This window comes from Apodemus sylvaticus, chromosome 5 (assembly GCF_947179515.1).
Source record: "Apodemus sylvaticus chromosome 5, mApoSyl1.1, whole genome shotgun sequence".
NCBI lineage: Eukaryota > Metazoa > Chordata > Mammalia > Rodentia > Muridae > Apodemus > Apodemus sylvaticus.
The window spans coordinates 4,526,084-4,540,000 of record NC_067476.1 but is presented as its reverse complement, the minus strand read 5'-3'; the positions used below and the strand labels follow the sequence as shown (position 1 = coordinate 4,540,000).

General features: G+C 52.6%; 2 protein-coding genes across 5 annotated transcripts in view; both read left to right on the top strand.

The window, feature by feature from the left end:
* Tmem141 (transmembrane protein 141) overlaps positions 1–1,145 on the top strand; it is a 2,116-nt gene extending 971 nt beyond the window's left edge. For 2 of the 4 annotated variants that reach the window (XM_052181856.1, XM_052181859.1), the window contains one exon: positions 586–1,145. In XM_052181856.1, the coding sequence (XP_052037816.1) occupies positions 586–662 (77 nt within the window). In that variant the 3' untranslated portion in view covers positions 663–1,145. Of the gene's footprint in view, positions 1–530 lie in introns of all 4 variants that reach the window. The other 2 variants (XM_052181857.1, XM_052181858.1) reach the window with 2 other exon arrangements.
* A 4,876-nt stretch (positions 1,146–6,021) lies between these two features.
* Ccdc183 (coiled-coil domain containing 183) lies at positions 6,022–13,798 on the top strand. Its single transcript, XM_052181855.1, has 14 exons — positions 6,022–6,091; positions 6,562–6,683; positions 7,065–7,142; positions 7,354–7,521; positions 8,149–8,253; positions 9,298–9,420; positions 10,791–10,916; positions 10,991–11,045; positions 11,446–11,546; positions 12,211–12,371; positions 12,568–12,736; positions 12,819–12,929; positions 13,004–13,100; positions 13,586–13,798. Exons 1-14 carry the CDS (start codon positions 6,022–6,024, stop codon positions 13,702–13,704), a joined length of 1,605 nt encoding a protein of 534 aa, XP_052037815.1. The 3' UTR covers positions 13,705–13,798.
* Positions 13,799–13,917: the final 119 nt, after the last annotated feature.

The window sequence follows — 13,917 nt, the reverse complement described above, 5'->3', positions numbered from 1 at the left end:
CCTTCCGCTCCAGCCAGTCCTAATCTCCCCTGGAGAGGCTGTAGCTAGAAGCAAGCATAATAAAGATTGAGCAGTGCATTCCCAGGAGGAAGATCCAGAAATTAGGGTGACTGCGAGACAGAGAGATGGGTCTTGTAAGCTGTGGGGCAAGACACAGCATCTACACAGACAACCCAGAAAAAAAAAAAAAGTGTCCAGGCCAGGCAGTGGTGGCGCATGCCTGTAATCCCAGCACTCTGGGAGGCAGAGGCAGGCAGATTTCTGAGTTCAAGGCCAGCCTGGTCTACAGAGTTCCAGGACAGCCAGGGCTATACAGAGAAATCCTGTCTCGAAAAAAAAAAAAAATCCAAAAAAAAAAAAGAAAAAAGTGTCCAGGACTAGGACCCTGAATCTGATACCAAGATGGTAGACCTCAGGCCTGCCTGTCTTTGTTACTGGGCTCAGATTTTTTGTTTGTTTTGTTCTTCTGAGGAAGGGTCTATAGCCCAGGCTGACCTTGAGTTCCTACTTCTGCTGTGTCTTCCTCCTAGGCTTGGGATCCTAAGTCTGTGTAACCTCATCTGACAGGATCTTTTGTCATGATAGAACAAGATCCGGGACTCAAAAGCCACAGACAAGAGATCACCTGTCTCCCTTTGCCTCTTCCAGATCCTCACAACTAGAAGAGCTCAGGCTACCAGGGTGTGCAGGATGTGAAGAGGGACATCCTAGAGCACAGACCTTAATATCATCTAACTCCAGGCTGGTCCTTCCCACCTCACCAAACACATACACGCATCCTCTAGTGTCATCTCTCTCCTACACATACGTGCAGCGGGGGTGGGGGGTGGGGGTGGGGGGGCTGCCTGAAAAACCTGTGAAGACAACTGCTGCTCCGAATCCAGGACTTGCCCAGGAAGCCAGCTCGGCACAAGGCTCTGGAGGGAGGACCTTCCTCCAGAGCAGCAAGGAGCCAGGGCATCAGGATGAATCAGAGAGGTTCATATCCTGTTGGCACACAGCCCTTGGGGCAGCAGCCTGCATGTGGTGAGAGACACTTACGCGCTTCCTCTGGCGCCTTGGGGCCCCTTCTCTGATCTCTGTGCCTCAAATCCAAGGAGAATGTTGGAGAGTTGTAGCTAATAAATGGCTTGTTCTTTTTCCTATGCGAGCTCTGAAACAATTCAACACAAGCTGGCGAGGTTGATCCATGGGTAGAGAACCTGGTGCTAAGCCCGGTGACTGGGCTTGGTCCCCAGGGACCACACGGTGGCTGGAGTAACCACTCCCCCAAGTTGTCCTCCAGTCTCTGCATGCATATGGGTTCCCATTACGCATGCACATGAAATAAATAAATACAGGTCTGATAGTAAAAATGAGAGGCCAGGCATAGTGGTGCGCAGCTTAAATCCCAATGCTTGGGAGCCAGAGGCAGAAGGATCTGAGTTCAAGGCCAGCCTGGTCTACAGAGTGAGTTCTAGGCGCGCCAGGACTGCAGACAGAAACCCTGTTTTGAAAAGTCAATAATGAATAAATAAATACATAAGAAAGAAAGTAGAGGGTAAGAAGATGTGATCATGTACCTCTGTGGCCATACCGCTAACATTTATTCTAGCCCATGGTTCTGGAGGATCAAGGCTCAACAGCCACTTGGTGGTGGCTACCATTCTGGCAGACTCCAGAAACATCACAGGCCTTCCTGCACATGGCCAGAAACAAAGCACACATGTTTCTTCCTATAAAGTCATCAAGGGTTGGTTATGGTGACCCTACCCTGGTAACTTAAATCCCAACCATCTCTCAAAGGCCCGACTGAGAACGCATCAGGGGTTAAACCCCCACATGAACATAGGAGGGCCAGCCATCCTCAAACCATGGCACTGGGGTCAGGGACCCTGGCGTCCTTCAGTCTGCTCCCTGTTGTCACGGCACCCACTTCTAGCTCACCCTGCCAGATGGTTCCACCAGATCCATCCCATTTAGCAGGAAGAAGAGAGGGAGAGGATGGCAGTCAGTCCGCCATGTCTATATACACACTACTGGCCAGAGCTCAGCCATGGGGCTCGTCTATTGTAAGGAGACTCAGAAAGGCAGCCCTGCTCTGGACAGCCATTTAGCCCACTGTATCTGAGGGGAAAGGACGAGCAGAGAATATGACTGACTGACCAAGCCAGGTCACCACACACTAGGGAGGTGAGGTGAGCAGCTGTGGCCGTGGCAGGCTCTTCCATCCTCCTGAGGATGGGGCACAGACCAGAAGGGAGGCAAGGGGTGAACATGGAGTTTAGACTGGACAGAAGAGTGACTAAAGGGCAGGGGATCCATGTGAGAGGTCATAGGAAGATATGCACTAATGTGTCCAGTGTTATACACATGGTCTGAGTACAGAACCTCCAAAATCCATACAGCAAAGTCCTAACCCCTGGGGAGCTCAGAAGGTAACTATTGGAGATGGGCCCTTTGATGGCGCCATCAGGGCTACTGATACTGTAGAGATTAGTCCTGTCTTTCTGGTATCCTTGTAAGAAGAAATTAAGACACAGACAGGCACAGAGGTGCAACCACATGAAGTCAAAGGAGCTGAAAGTATCCACAGCCAAGGAGACACAGCAGCAGAGCCAGCCATGCACTACCCTAGCTCAGCCCTCTACTCCCAGACTGAAGAATAAATGCCTACAGAGTTCTCAGTTACGCAGACACCTGCAGACTCGGTGTGTGCACTAAGTGCCTTGCATACCCCATAGTGTTCTTTTAATAAAAAAAAAAAACACAAGTATTTTAAAAAGAAATGAGAGGTGAGGTCTGAGCTCTCAAGAATGAGGTAAGTATTTTTGTAAAGCCAGCTAGATGGGGCTGGAGCACTGGCTGCTCTTCGGAGGACCTGGGTTCAATTCCCAGCAACCAATGGCAGTTCTCAACTGTCTGCAACTTCAGTTCCAGGGGATCTGACACCCTCACACAGACATAAATGCAAGCAAAACATCAATGCACATAAAAGTAAAAATAATTAAAAAAAAAAAAAGAAGAAAGAAAGAAAGAAAATCAATTTAAAGCCGAAAGCAACCAGGAGCGGAAAGGGTCCGTTTGTCTTACGTCTCCACATTGCAGTACATCAGTAAGGAAGTCAGGGCAGGAAGCCAGGCAGAAGCTGAAGCAGAGACCATGGAGGAATGGTGCTCACTGGCTCCCGTGCTCACTGGCTTGTGTTTGGCTAGCTTTCTCATATAACCCAGGACCACCTGGGTACTGGCTGGCGTTGTGTGTCAACTTGACCCAGGCTGGAGTTATCACAGAGAAAGGAGCTTCAGGTGAGGAAGTGCCTCCATGAGATCCAGCTGTGGGGCATTTTCTCAGTTGGTAATCAAGGGAGGAGGGCCCCTTGTGGGTGGTGCCATCCCTAGGCTGGTATTCTTGGGTTCTATAAGAAAGCAGGATGAGCAAGCCAGTAAGAAACATCCCTCCATGGCCTCTGCATCAGCTCCTGCTTCCTGACCTGATTGAGTTCCAGTCCTGACTTCCTTTGGTGATGAACAGCTGTGTGGAAGTGTAAGCTGAATAAACCGTTTCCTCCCCAACTTGCTTCTTGGCCATGGTGCTTGTGCAGGAATAGAAACCCTGACTAAGACACCTGCCTAGGGATGATATGGTCCACAGTGGGCTAAACCCTCTTACATCAAACATCAATCCAGACTATACCCCAGACACCCCCCCCCCAGCCAATCTAATCTAGACAATTCCTCAGGTGAGGTTCCATCCTCTCGGTCAGTGGTCCTCAGCCTTCCTAACTCCGTGACCCGTTAACACAGTCCATGTTGTGGTGACCCCCCAACCATAAATTTTTTTAAGGTTTTTTTGGATTTGGTTTTTTCAAGACAGGGTTTCTCTGTATAGCCCTGGCTGTCCTGGAACTTACTCTGTAGACCAGGCTGGCCTCGAACTCAGAAATCCGCCTGCCTCTGCCTCCCAGAGTGCTGGGATTACAGGAGTGCGCCCAGCCCATAAAATTTTTTGTTGCTACTTCATAACCATAATTCTGTTGCTGTTATAAAATGCAATGTAAATATTTGTGTTTTCTGGTGGTCTTAGGTGTGACCCCAGTGAAAGGATCACTCAGTGCCCAACAGGGTCACAACCACAGGTTGAGAACCACTGCTCTAGGTTGTGTCAAGATGACAATAAAAACAAATCTGCATACTGCTGTAGAAGACCAAGATGTGGTTTCTAGCACTGGGTTGGGTGGCTCACGCTGGGTGGCTCAAACTCTAGTCTCAGAAGATCCAGTACTGTCTTCTGTCCTCCTAAGACACATGTGTGTGCAAGCCTATATACGTGTGTGTGTGTGTGTAAAATTAATTAAAAGTAAAATAAAATGAACCTTTTAAAAATGTTTTGAAAATGTACCGACCGTGAGAAGAGAAGCATCCGATGCTTGCTGTGAACACCACTTCAATGAGTTAATATGTGTTGGGGAGGTGGGAAAGATGGGGTGTGTGGTGGGGAGGTGGGAAAGATGGGGTGTGTGGTGGGGAGGTGGGAAAGATGGGGTGTGTGGTGGGGAGGTGGGAAAGATGGGGTGTGTGTTGGGGAGGTGGGAAAGATGGGGTGTGTGTTGGGGAGGTGGGAAAGATGGGGTGTGTGGTGGGGAGGTGGGAAAGATGGGGTGTGTGGTGGGGAGGTGGGAAAGATGGGGTGTGTGGTGGGGAGGTGGGAAAGATGGGGTGTGTGTTGGGGAGGTGGGAAAGATGGGGTGTGTGGTGGGGAGGTGGGAAAGATGGGGTGTGTGTTGGGGAGGTGGGAAAGATGGGGTGTGTGTTGGGGAGGTGGGAAAGATGGGGTGTGTGTTGGGGAGGTGGGAAAGATGGGGTGTGTGTTGGGGAGGTGGGAAAGATGGGGTGTGTGGTGGGGAGGTGGGAAAGATGGGGTGTGTGGTGGGGAGGTGGGAAAGATGGGGTGTGTGGTGGGGAGGTGGGAAAGATGGGGTGTGTGGTGGGGAGGTGGGAAAGATGGGGTGTGTGGTGGGGAGGTGGGAAAGATGGGGTGTGTGGTGGGGAGGTGGGAAAGATGGGGTGTGTGGTGGGGAGGTGGGAAAGATGGGGTGTGTGGTGGGGAGGTGGGAAAGATGGGGTGTGTGGTGGGGAGGTGGGAGGGAAAGCGAAGCTGAGGGGTTGACGCTGTGGAGGGAACCCCAAGTGTTCTGTGCTACCGACTGCCCCTGGCACACTGCTCTAAGGGTCGGCACATGTAGGCATGTGGACTAGTCCCTACCAATAATTTTGACCCAAGATCCAAGGGCCTGAGGGGTTCAGGGGTCAGGCCTGGGGGATGCAGGGGTCAGGCCTGAGGGATGCAGGGGTCAGGCCTGAGGGGTGCAGGGGTCAGGCCTGAGGGGTGCAGGGGTCAGGCCTGAGGGGTGCAGGGGTCAGGCCTGAGGGGTGCAGGGGTCAGGCCTGAGGGATGCAGGGTCAGGCCTGAGGAATGCAGGAGTCAGGCCTGAGGGATGCAGGGGTCAGGCAGGGTGGCACCAGTCAGGCCAGCATAGGCCTGGGAAAGTTGGAAGAGACAGAACCGTGTGGGCAGAAGCTGGGATGCGGTGCCAAGTCACCCAGTGCCTGGGCTTTGAACTGCAAGTGTGGATTAGAGAGAGAGGTCTTACCTGGCACTGACTTGAGGTTACATGTGGGAGGCTCAGCCAAGCTGCTTCGTGGCCCTAGGGGCCGGGGAAGGAGCAAGGATGTGGGGAGGTACGGGGCGAGTGTGGCAGTAAGCCAACACAAATTCACCGCCGCTGTCAAGAGGGCTCCAGTATCCAACAGAGCCCTTGAAGCGGCCATCTCAAGACTCCTTTCCCTTAGGGCAAGAACCCAGAGATGACACTAAGAATAGAATTCCGGAAGGATGGAATGTCAGGGCTCTGGGGCATTGAGAACTTTAGTCCCCATCATAATGAGCTGAAATTCCAAAGACAATCTCTGCCTGAGCAGGCAACTGCACGGGAAGGGTGAGAGGCACACAGAACCCCTGGAGGGAGGGCCTCGGACCACCATGAAGGTGCACAGTGAAGCCTCCGTGGAGGCGCAGATACAGGAGCTCAGGACCATCACTCGGCTGCAGGGTGAGCCTCACACCGGGCTTTCCCGCTCTGCTCTGCCACTAGGCAGCCTGCCATCCTACCACCCACCCAGGCCCTCACAGTGGGTAAAAGTCACAGAAGGGCCTGCCATCTGAGGGGTGACATGAGAGGAGTTTCAAGGAGACCTGTGCATTTCCCACAGTACTGGCCCGAGGTCGGAAGGGTCACGGAGAGGTCTGCCTGTTTATCTGCAAGAGCTCGGAAAGAGACACGGGCGTCCCAGTCCTGGTCTGGGCCTCACCCTCTTTACCCGCCAGCAGGCATCCCTGGAGAGGCCTGCAGATTACCACTTTGAGCAGGGAAACTTGTGAAGTCCAGAGGAGGGTGAGAGGAGAGAAAACATCACGACGGCGATGCAGTACTCCATTGACCTCTCTGGACATTTTGTGGAGATTCTCAGCCAGTCCTTTGATCCTACTGTCTGGTAATCGTATTCCCTCCACCACCTGCAGAACAATGTCGGGCGCTCCAGATCCAGGGTGTGAAGGAGAAGACAGCGCAGAACAAAGCTACACTGGCCCTCCTGCGCAGCAACCTCCGTCGAGGGGCCCAGGACTGGGCTTTGGCTAAGAAGGTGCAAAAACCCTACCCACCCCCCCTTCGCAGCCTGGGATTAGGTGGTGGCCGCTCACACACACACACACACACACACACACACACACCTTACGCATCTCTCTGGACCAGAAGGCCTGCAGGGGTGGGTTCCCCTTAACTGGTGCCCAGGGCAGATTCCCCAACACCCACACAGTGCTTAGCGCCAACAGCAGAGACTCTTTGGGGTCTCTGACCGCCTTTCCGGACCTCATCACACCAGAGCAGGGTCCTGCCCGCTCTGCTCAGGGGTCCCAGGACCAATGGTCTCCTTGCTGGGCTAGCGGCGAGGCACTGGGGGGGATATCCCTGAGCAGTCAGTGCCAAGGGCCAAGCTCCAAGCTCAGCCGCCACCGCTCCACAGCATGATCAATGGACCATCTCCAAGGCCTGCGGGAAGGATACGTCCATGAGGCTGGCACACGGCCGCAGTACTATGGAGGTAACGAGGCAGGCGAGGACCGAGAAGATCCCTCTCGGCCCCAGTCCCCGAGGCCCGCCCCCAGTAAAGGCTACAGAGCCGGCCGAAGGCAAAGCGCGTCCCCATCTCTTGCTTCCCGGTGGGGCAGCCGCGGGTCCCCAGCCTGCTACCTTCCTGGGGTCCCCGCAGCGCTCCCTCTCGCACCCACGCGCGGGCGCCCTCCCGGACCCAGGTGGCTCGGGAGAAGCTGCGCAAGTACGTCTTTGACCGCGTGAATGCACACAACGTACTGATCCACCTGGTTCGGCGACGCGGACAGAAGCTGGAGAGCTTGCAGCTGGAGCTGGCCAGCTTAAGGAATCAGCCGGATGCCACTAAGGAGGAACTGCGACAGCTTCAGGTACCAAGGGGGGAGGGGTCCGATTGAGAGCTGGAGCTTTAGAGAGGAGTGGGACTCAGGTGGGTCTACGTCGGAGGATCTGGAGATTCTGTTAGGGGGACCAAAGCCCCTTCAGACAGACTCTGTTATAAGGGCGGGGCCGCGGATTAGACAGTGTTCACTGAGAAGAGCGGCTGTGTAAGAGGAAAAGCTGGTAGCCTGTGGGACTGGCCTCCAATGGAAGGTTCAGGCAACATCAGAAACGTGAGACCTACGGGTGGGCCGGACCCTTATAATAAGGCTCTGTACAAACAGGAAAACTTATTAACAAGGAGCGGGAAACCGATGACCTGAGGTAATGTTTTATCACACAGCTGTAAACATGAAGTTGGGAATGAAAGCCATTTTCTACATGGTGGCTGGGAGGTGGACAAGATGTACACTAATTACTTCATCTGCAGGGCCTGAAGGCAGGGGCAGGATTAGGGGAGCCCAGCATCCTTATGGGAAAGCCTAGCCCCGCCCCCACCCGCCACCCCCCTTACCCTCCTGGGTAGGGTTCAGTCGCTACACACTGATGAGAACTGGTGAGGAGGTGGGTTTTGTCACTAAGCTTTTTCAATGACTCCGTAACCCCACTACCACCAGATTATCCGCCAACTGGAAAACAACATTGAAAAGACCGTGATCAAGATCACCACAAGTCAGAACATCCACACGCTGTACAAAGTGCTGCTGGATTACCTGAAGAAGGTAAAGCACCCCCCAACCCCCCAACCCCGCTCCTCCAGGCAGGTAACGTCCTCTGCCGAACCCCCCCCCCCCATCAACTGGAGGCTCCCACCTTTCTTTCCTATGCCCACACCCTCCCCACACTCCTTTCCTGGGGTATCCTTTCTAGAACTTTCTTTCCAGAACAAACACACTTGAAACAAACCCCCATGTTCAACCACGCCTTTTTTCCATTGGCAGAGACTCAGCTGTATAGGTTTTAAGAGTAAAGTACTGTCAGTACCAAGGCTGCCTTGACCATTGAATGCACTTAGCTGTGTGCTAAGTGTGCTTACTGCTCCATCAGCCTAACAGCAACCTTTAACAAAGTCAGTATCACCGTTAAAAGGCTAGGTCTGACCCCACGATCACAGAGCTGGCTGGTTAGAGCTGGCTTCACTTGGAACCCTATCTAGTTCCATGCCCATCATTCTTTCTTTTTTTTTTAAAAAAAAATATCAATTTATTTCATTTATATGAGTACACTGTAGCTATATCTTCAGACACACCAGAAGAGGGCATCAGATCCCATTACAGATGGTTGTGAGCCACCATGTAGTTGCTGGGAATTGAACTCAAGACCTTTGGAAGAGCAAGCATCCAGTGCTCTTAACGGCTGAGCCATCTTTCCAGCCCCCATGCCCATCTTTCGAGCCCCTTTTCCTCTTCAGATCAAAGATGTCCCCCAAGCAAACCCTCCTGGATTTTAGAGTTGGCCTTCAATGGGGTGGAACACTGACTCATCACATCCTCTTGTCCTTGGTAGTGAGAGTCCACAGGTCACCAATTCCTGTCCACGCTAGAACACTTCCTTCCCTTGCTCTGTGCCATGCCCAGATGCTCACCACAGATGTGACCCCCGTCCTGTCCCAGTGCTCACATAGTCTGGGCAGGAAGAGTGGAAGAGGACCGAAGGGCTCAGGAAAGCCAGCAGTATAGGATGCTGACAGAGAGCCAGCAGTATAGGATGCTGACAGAGAAGGAATCCATGGCAGGATGACCACACTGCCTTTGCCTATCTCACAGGTGCTGGCAGAATACCCCACAGAGCTAGACAAGCTCCAGAGCCTGGTGACCAACTATTGCTCGGAGTTATCAGACATGACAGTTATGTCCCAAGATGCCATGATGATTACTGATGAAGTCAAGGTGAGTCCTGGGATTGGGGGTCTAGCAACAACTGGCTCACCTGACCTGTCTTGTTCAGGACCTGTCTGGATATCCCTTGCCTGTACTTCCTACTGTCTCTGGAGAAATCTATTGTCAGCCCTACCAGCTGATCTGCTCTCCCATGGGACATCTGAGCACCTCTGAGGCCATTAGATGTGGCTAGGACAGTGGGCATCTATTGACCTTGTCAGTACCAAGATCCCTGCCTCTAGGGAGACAGGACTAGAGGCCCAGCAAGCCCTAAACTGAAGTGGATAATTCATCTAGTAATCCACCACACCATGTCTAGGTCACTATGGCAGACAGAGACAGAGTTTCAGAGGTCTCTAGGGTGGCTTTCCAAGGAAATATGCTTGAATGGCCCAGCAAAGCCAGGGGTAATCATAGCTCAGAAAGAGAAAGGACAGAAGAGCCAAAGCTGTTACCATGTGTTAATGCACAGAAATCTACATAGCTTCCCATTGGTGGAGGCGATAGGGTTCTCATGAGTACAGCCTCAAGAGTGATAGGATATACAAGATCAGTCTGGGTTTTATATTAGGTGTGGTGGCACACGCCTTTAATCCCAGCACTTGGGAGGCAGATCTCTGAGTTCAAGGCTAGCCTGGTCTAGTGAGTGAGTTCAAGGACAGCCAGGAGCTACACAAAGAAACCCTGTCTTAAAAAGCCAAAAACAAAACACAAAACAAAAATAGATTGTGTTTTATGATGGCACACACTAAGTACAGACGCCAGAGCAGAAACACTGGCTGTGTGGCCAGGCTGCTGTAAGAGCTGGGGTGGCCAGAAGTAGAGAGGGCAGGGAGATCGTTGTGTTTGTTTGTTTGTTTTTGTTTTTTCCGAGACAGGGTTTCTCTGTGTAGCCCTGGCAGTCCTGGAACTCACTCTGTAGACCAGGCTGGCCTCGAACTCAGAAATCCACTTTTTGGCTTTGTTTTTTTTTTTTTTTGGGGGGGGGGTGGCAGGGAGATCTTTAAGGGAGACCACAGCGAGCATTTATGATAGGTGTCTGTATGAGAGAGAACAGGTTTGGAAATAAAGGGGATGATTACCTTTAGATATGTTAAGTCTAATTTAATGAGTTCGAAGTGGAACATGTCAGGATATAACTAAAGGCAAGGGCAGAGGGAAATAGAGCGGCTGTGCTAGGAAAACAAAGCCATAGCATGTGTCAGCCAGGAGGCTTGGCGTCACAGAGGCCAAGGAGCCCCACGAGGAGAGCAGGAGCCAACAGAAATGGCCAGCTTTCTTCCACAGCCCAGTAATAAGGACACTGGAAACTGGCCCTGGCTTTAGGACCCGGGAGGATCCTTGGTGAGACACCGTCCCCACTGAATCTCTGTCTCCAGATGAACATGAGGCAGGGGGAGGCGACCTTCATCGAGGAGCGAAGAGCACGCGAGAACCGGCTGAACCAGCAAAAGAAGCTCATTGACAAGATCCACACCAAGGAGACCAGCGAGAAGTATCGCCGCGTATGCCCTGAGCCCGTGGGGAGAGCGGGGGGAATCCCTCCTTCTCTTCCTCATCTGGTTCCTTCTCCTCTCAGGGCCGGAGGGACTTGGACTTCCCCTCCAATCTGATGAGTATGGAAAGCGTAAAGGGTGAGTCTCAGCTGCTTGCCTTGTCCAGTCAGGATCTCCAGTGTAGCCAGCAATGTCAGGGACCTCCCAGCCAGGTCACCATATAGTGGCCCTATGGTCACTAGGGTAAGGAAGACAGTGCCTGCCTCTCCCTGCCTGTCCCTGAAGAAGCTGGACAGCCTTTGACACAAGGTGGCTACAAAGATGCTATCTCTAACAACTAGAGCTCAGTCACCTGGTGACATCTCAGAAAAAGTTCCAAAGTATTCTGAAGGGTCAGGCTGAGGAGAACAGGCACGGGTACCGGTCTCGTGAAGGCACCCACCATCCTCGGTGACTTCTCTGAAGCCTGAGTGTCTACAGAGCCACCAGGCAGCCATTCCTGCACACGGACTTGACCCTCCTTCTCTGCTCTGCCCAGTGAAGAAAAGAGAAACTTCTGCAGCAGATATGCAATACCAGACAAAAGTGACTACTTTGGTAGAGAAGGTCAAATCTGCTGTGCAGTGCTCCCACCTCTGGGTAAGTCTCCCTGGTACTTGGAGGGCAGCTAAGCTAGGCCAGGGCCTGGGATGCTCTGCAAAACACCCCCAAAGATTAGACCTCCCCATGGAGGTCATCAGACATGATGCCCCCAAGCAAGCCTGGAAAAAGTCTGGGGTTTTTGAGGTATATAGATCAGAAAAAAAGATCCCCCCCCCCAAGCACATGGCTGGCTTGTCCCTACCATGTTCCATGCATAGGACAGAGCCTACCAGAATTTGAAAGTCCAAATGCTAAGAACCTGGCCTCTCACCTCTGCTCTAGCCCCTTTCCAATTTGACAGCCACAGCGAACAGCTGCTTCTGATGGCCTCCTTTTGTCATAGACCCACCTGAGTTACCATTGTCAGGCCTTGAGCGCCAGCCACAGCATCTTGACTGAACGTGATGCATGGTCTCTTCATTGTAGGTGGGGTTACTTACCCTCTGCCTACCATGAAAGCTATGTAACCAGGATCTATACAGGTGCCATTCTGCCCAGCTCCTCACAAACCTTAGTACCCCAAAGTACTCAGTCTCATGACTGAGCCCCAAGGACCAAGAATTTGCACTGTCTACTGCAAGGGGCCCCAGAGAAACCAGGGCTAGGAAGCCCTACTGCTTTCCAAGCCCACACCTGTTTCTCTCTGCCCTGGACTGGTTAGGACATAGCTGGCCGCTTCCTGGCTCAGAAGAATACAGAGGAGAACCTGGAGCTCCAGATGGAGGATTGTGAGGAGCGGCGGATGCAGTTAGAAGCCCTGATGAAGAAGCTAGAACTTGAGGAGGCTGTACTCAAGTTCCACCAGACACCGAGCTCTGTCGGGTATGCTCCAGGGCTACTGGATGGCTCCACAGGGACAAGCTAATAGCTGCACATATCCACTGCCAATAAACCTGCTCATCTGCAGGAGAGCTGGGGACCGCCCTGCTCGAAGCTGAATTTATGAGCCCCTGAAGTTGACACCTGGTTCAGGACCCCTGTGGGCCCACCCTCATGCTGTGCCTCCCCCCTTCCACAGCTTCACTTCTCTCCAGAAGAAGATGAAGAACATGCTAGAAGAGGAAGAAGCAAGGCTCCAGCAGGTCCAAAACAACATGAACAAGAGCCAGCAGCTGCTGCTGATCGTCCAGACAGGTATTGACAACCTCTACATCCGGCTCATCGGCATCACCCTGCCAACCTTTCAGGTATCAGCCCTGGGGAGGAGCTGCTGTGCACAGGGCCCCTGTGTGGGACCACAGGAAGAGCAAGCTGCCCTCTGACCTACAGAAAGAAGTACCAGTCTCTGACACTCTTGATGTGTATGGCAAGCTGGATTACTGTGAGGGGAAGCTCATATACCTGGCTGAGCGCATGCAAACGTTGTCCAAAACTGAGGAGGTAACCCCGGGCCATGGAGGGGTCCCCACAAAGCCCATGTGCTCTCCAAGCTGATAATGGGTGCTGCCCTGCAGGATGACACAAAGGTGAGGGACGCCTTGGAGTCATCAACTCTAAAGGAGAAACATAATACCAGAATTACCTTTGAGGACCCAGAGGAGGACATGATAGGTGAGGCTCTAGAGGGCACAGGAAGATGGGGAAAGGGGTACAGGGAAGGGGAAGGGGGAAGGGCCGCAACTAGACAGGGTCTGAACTCAAGACAAGAGATGGCATACATCGTGACTGGAACATACAAAATGGGTGCTGAAGGGAAAGGCTAACTAATAGATGTGACAGAGCTTATTTTTTCTGAGACAAGGGGGCAAATACCTTGGCATTGGCCAGAAGGGAGCCCAGACCAAACTTTTAGAAGAATTTCTGCCAGAGGCAAGGTAGGGTGAAAGGATAAGGACAACTAGTGTGGATAATCCTGGCAAATTCTAGCTGTCTGGCACCTAGCCTTAGCTGACTCAGGGCAGGGGTCTCCAGTCGCTGATACATCTCTGAAATGAGCTCCAGACACAGGAGATGGCCCATGGCAGCAAACGCAAACGGGTAGAAGTGGGAGGTCTCTGGAAAGAAGGGGCCAGCCACGCCTTTTCTTGCCTGTTCAGAAACATTCCAGTTTGCCGATGTGGACAATAGCTACGTTCCTTCGCGGGCGGAGATAAAAAGACAGGGCCAGCGGCTGATCGAGGCGAAGCTCAAGGGAGCCAAAAAGAAGAAAAAGTAAACCTGTCCGGGCTGTAGTACAGAAATAAACATTTTTCCAGAACTACACTAGAGGAAGGAGAAACCTCGGGACTCTGAGTACGGGGAAGCGGACTGTTGGACCAGAGGAGGGTAGCGGCGGCGAGGGGAAGAGGCTAGAAAGGGGCGGGACCTAGTGCGCTCTCTGCGCATGCGGCGTCTACGTGTCCCGTTTAGCGTCCCGTAGTCGCGCCGG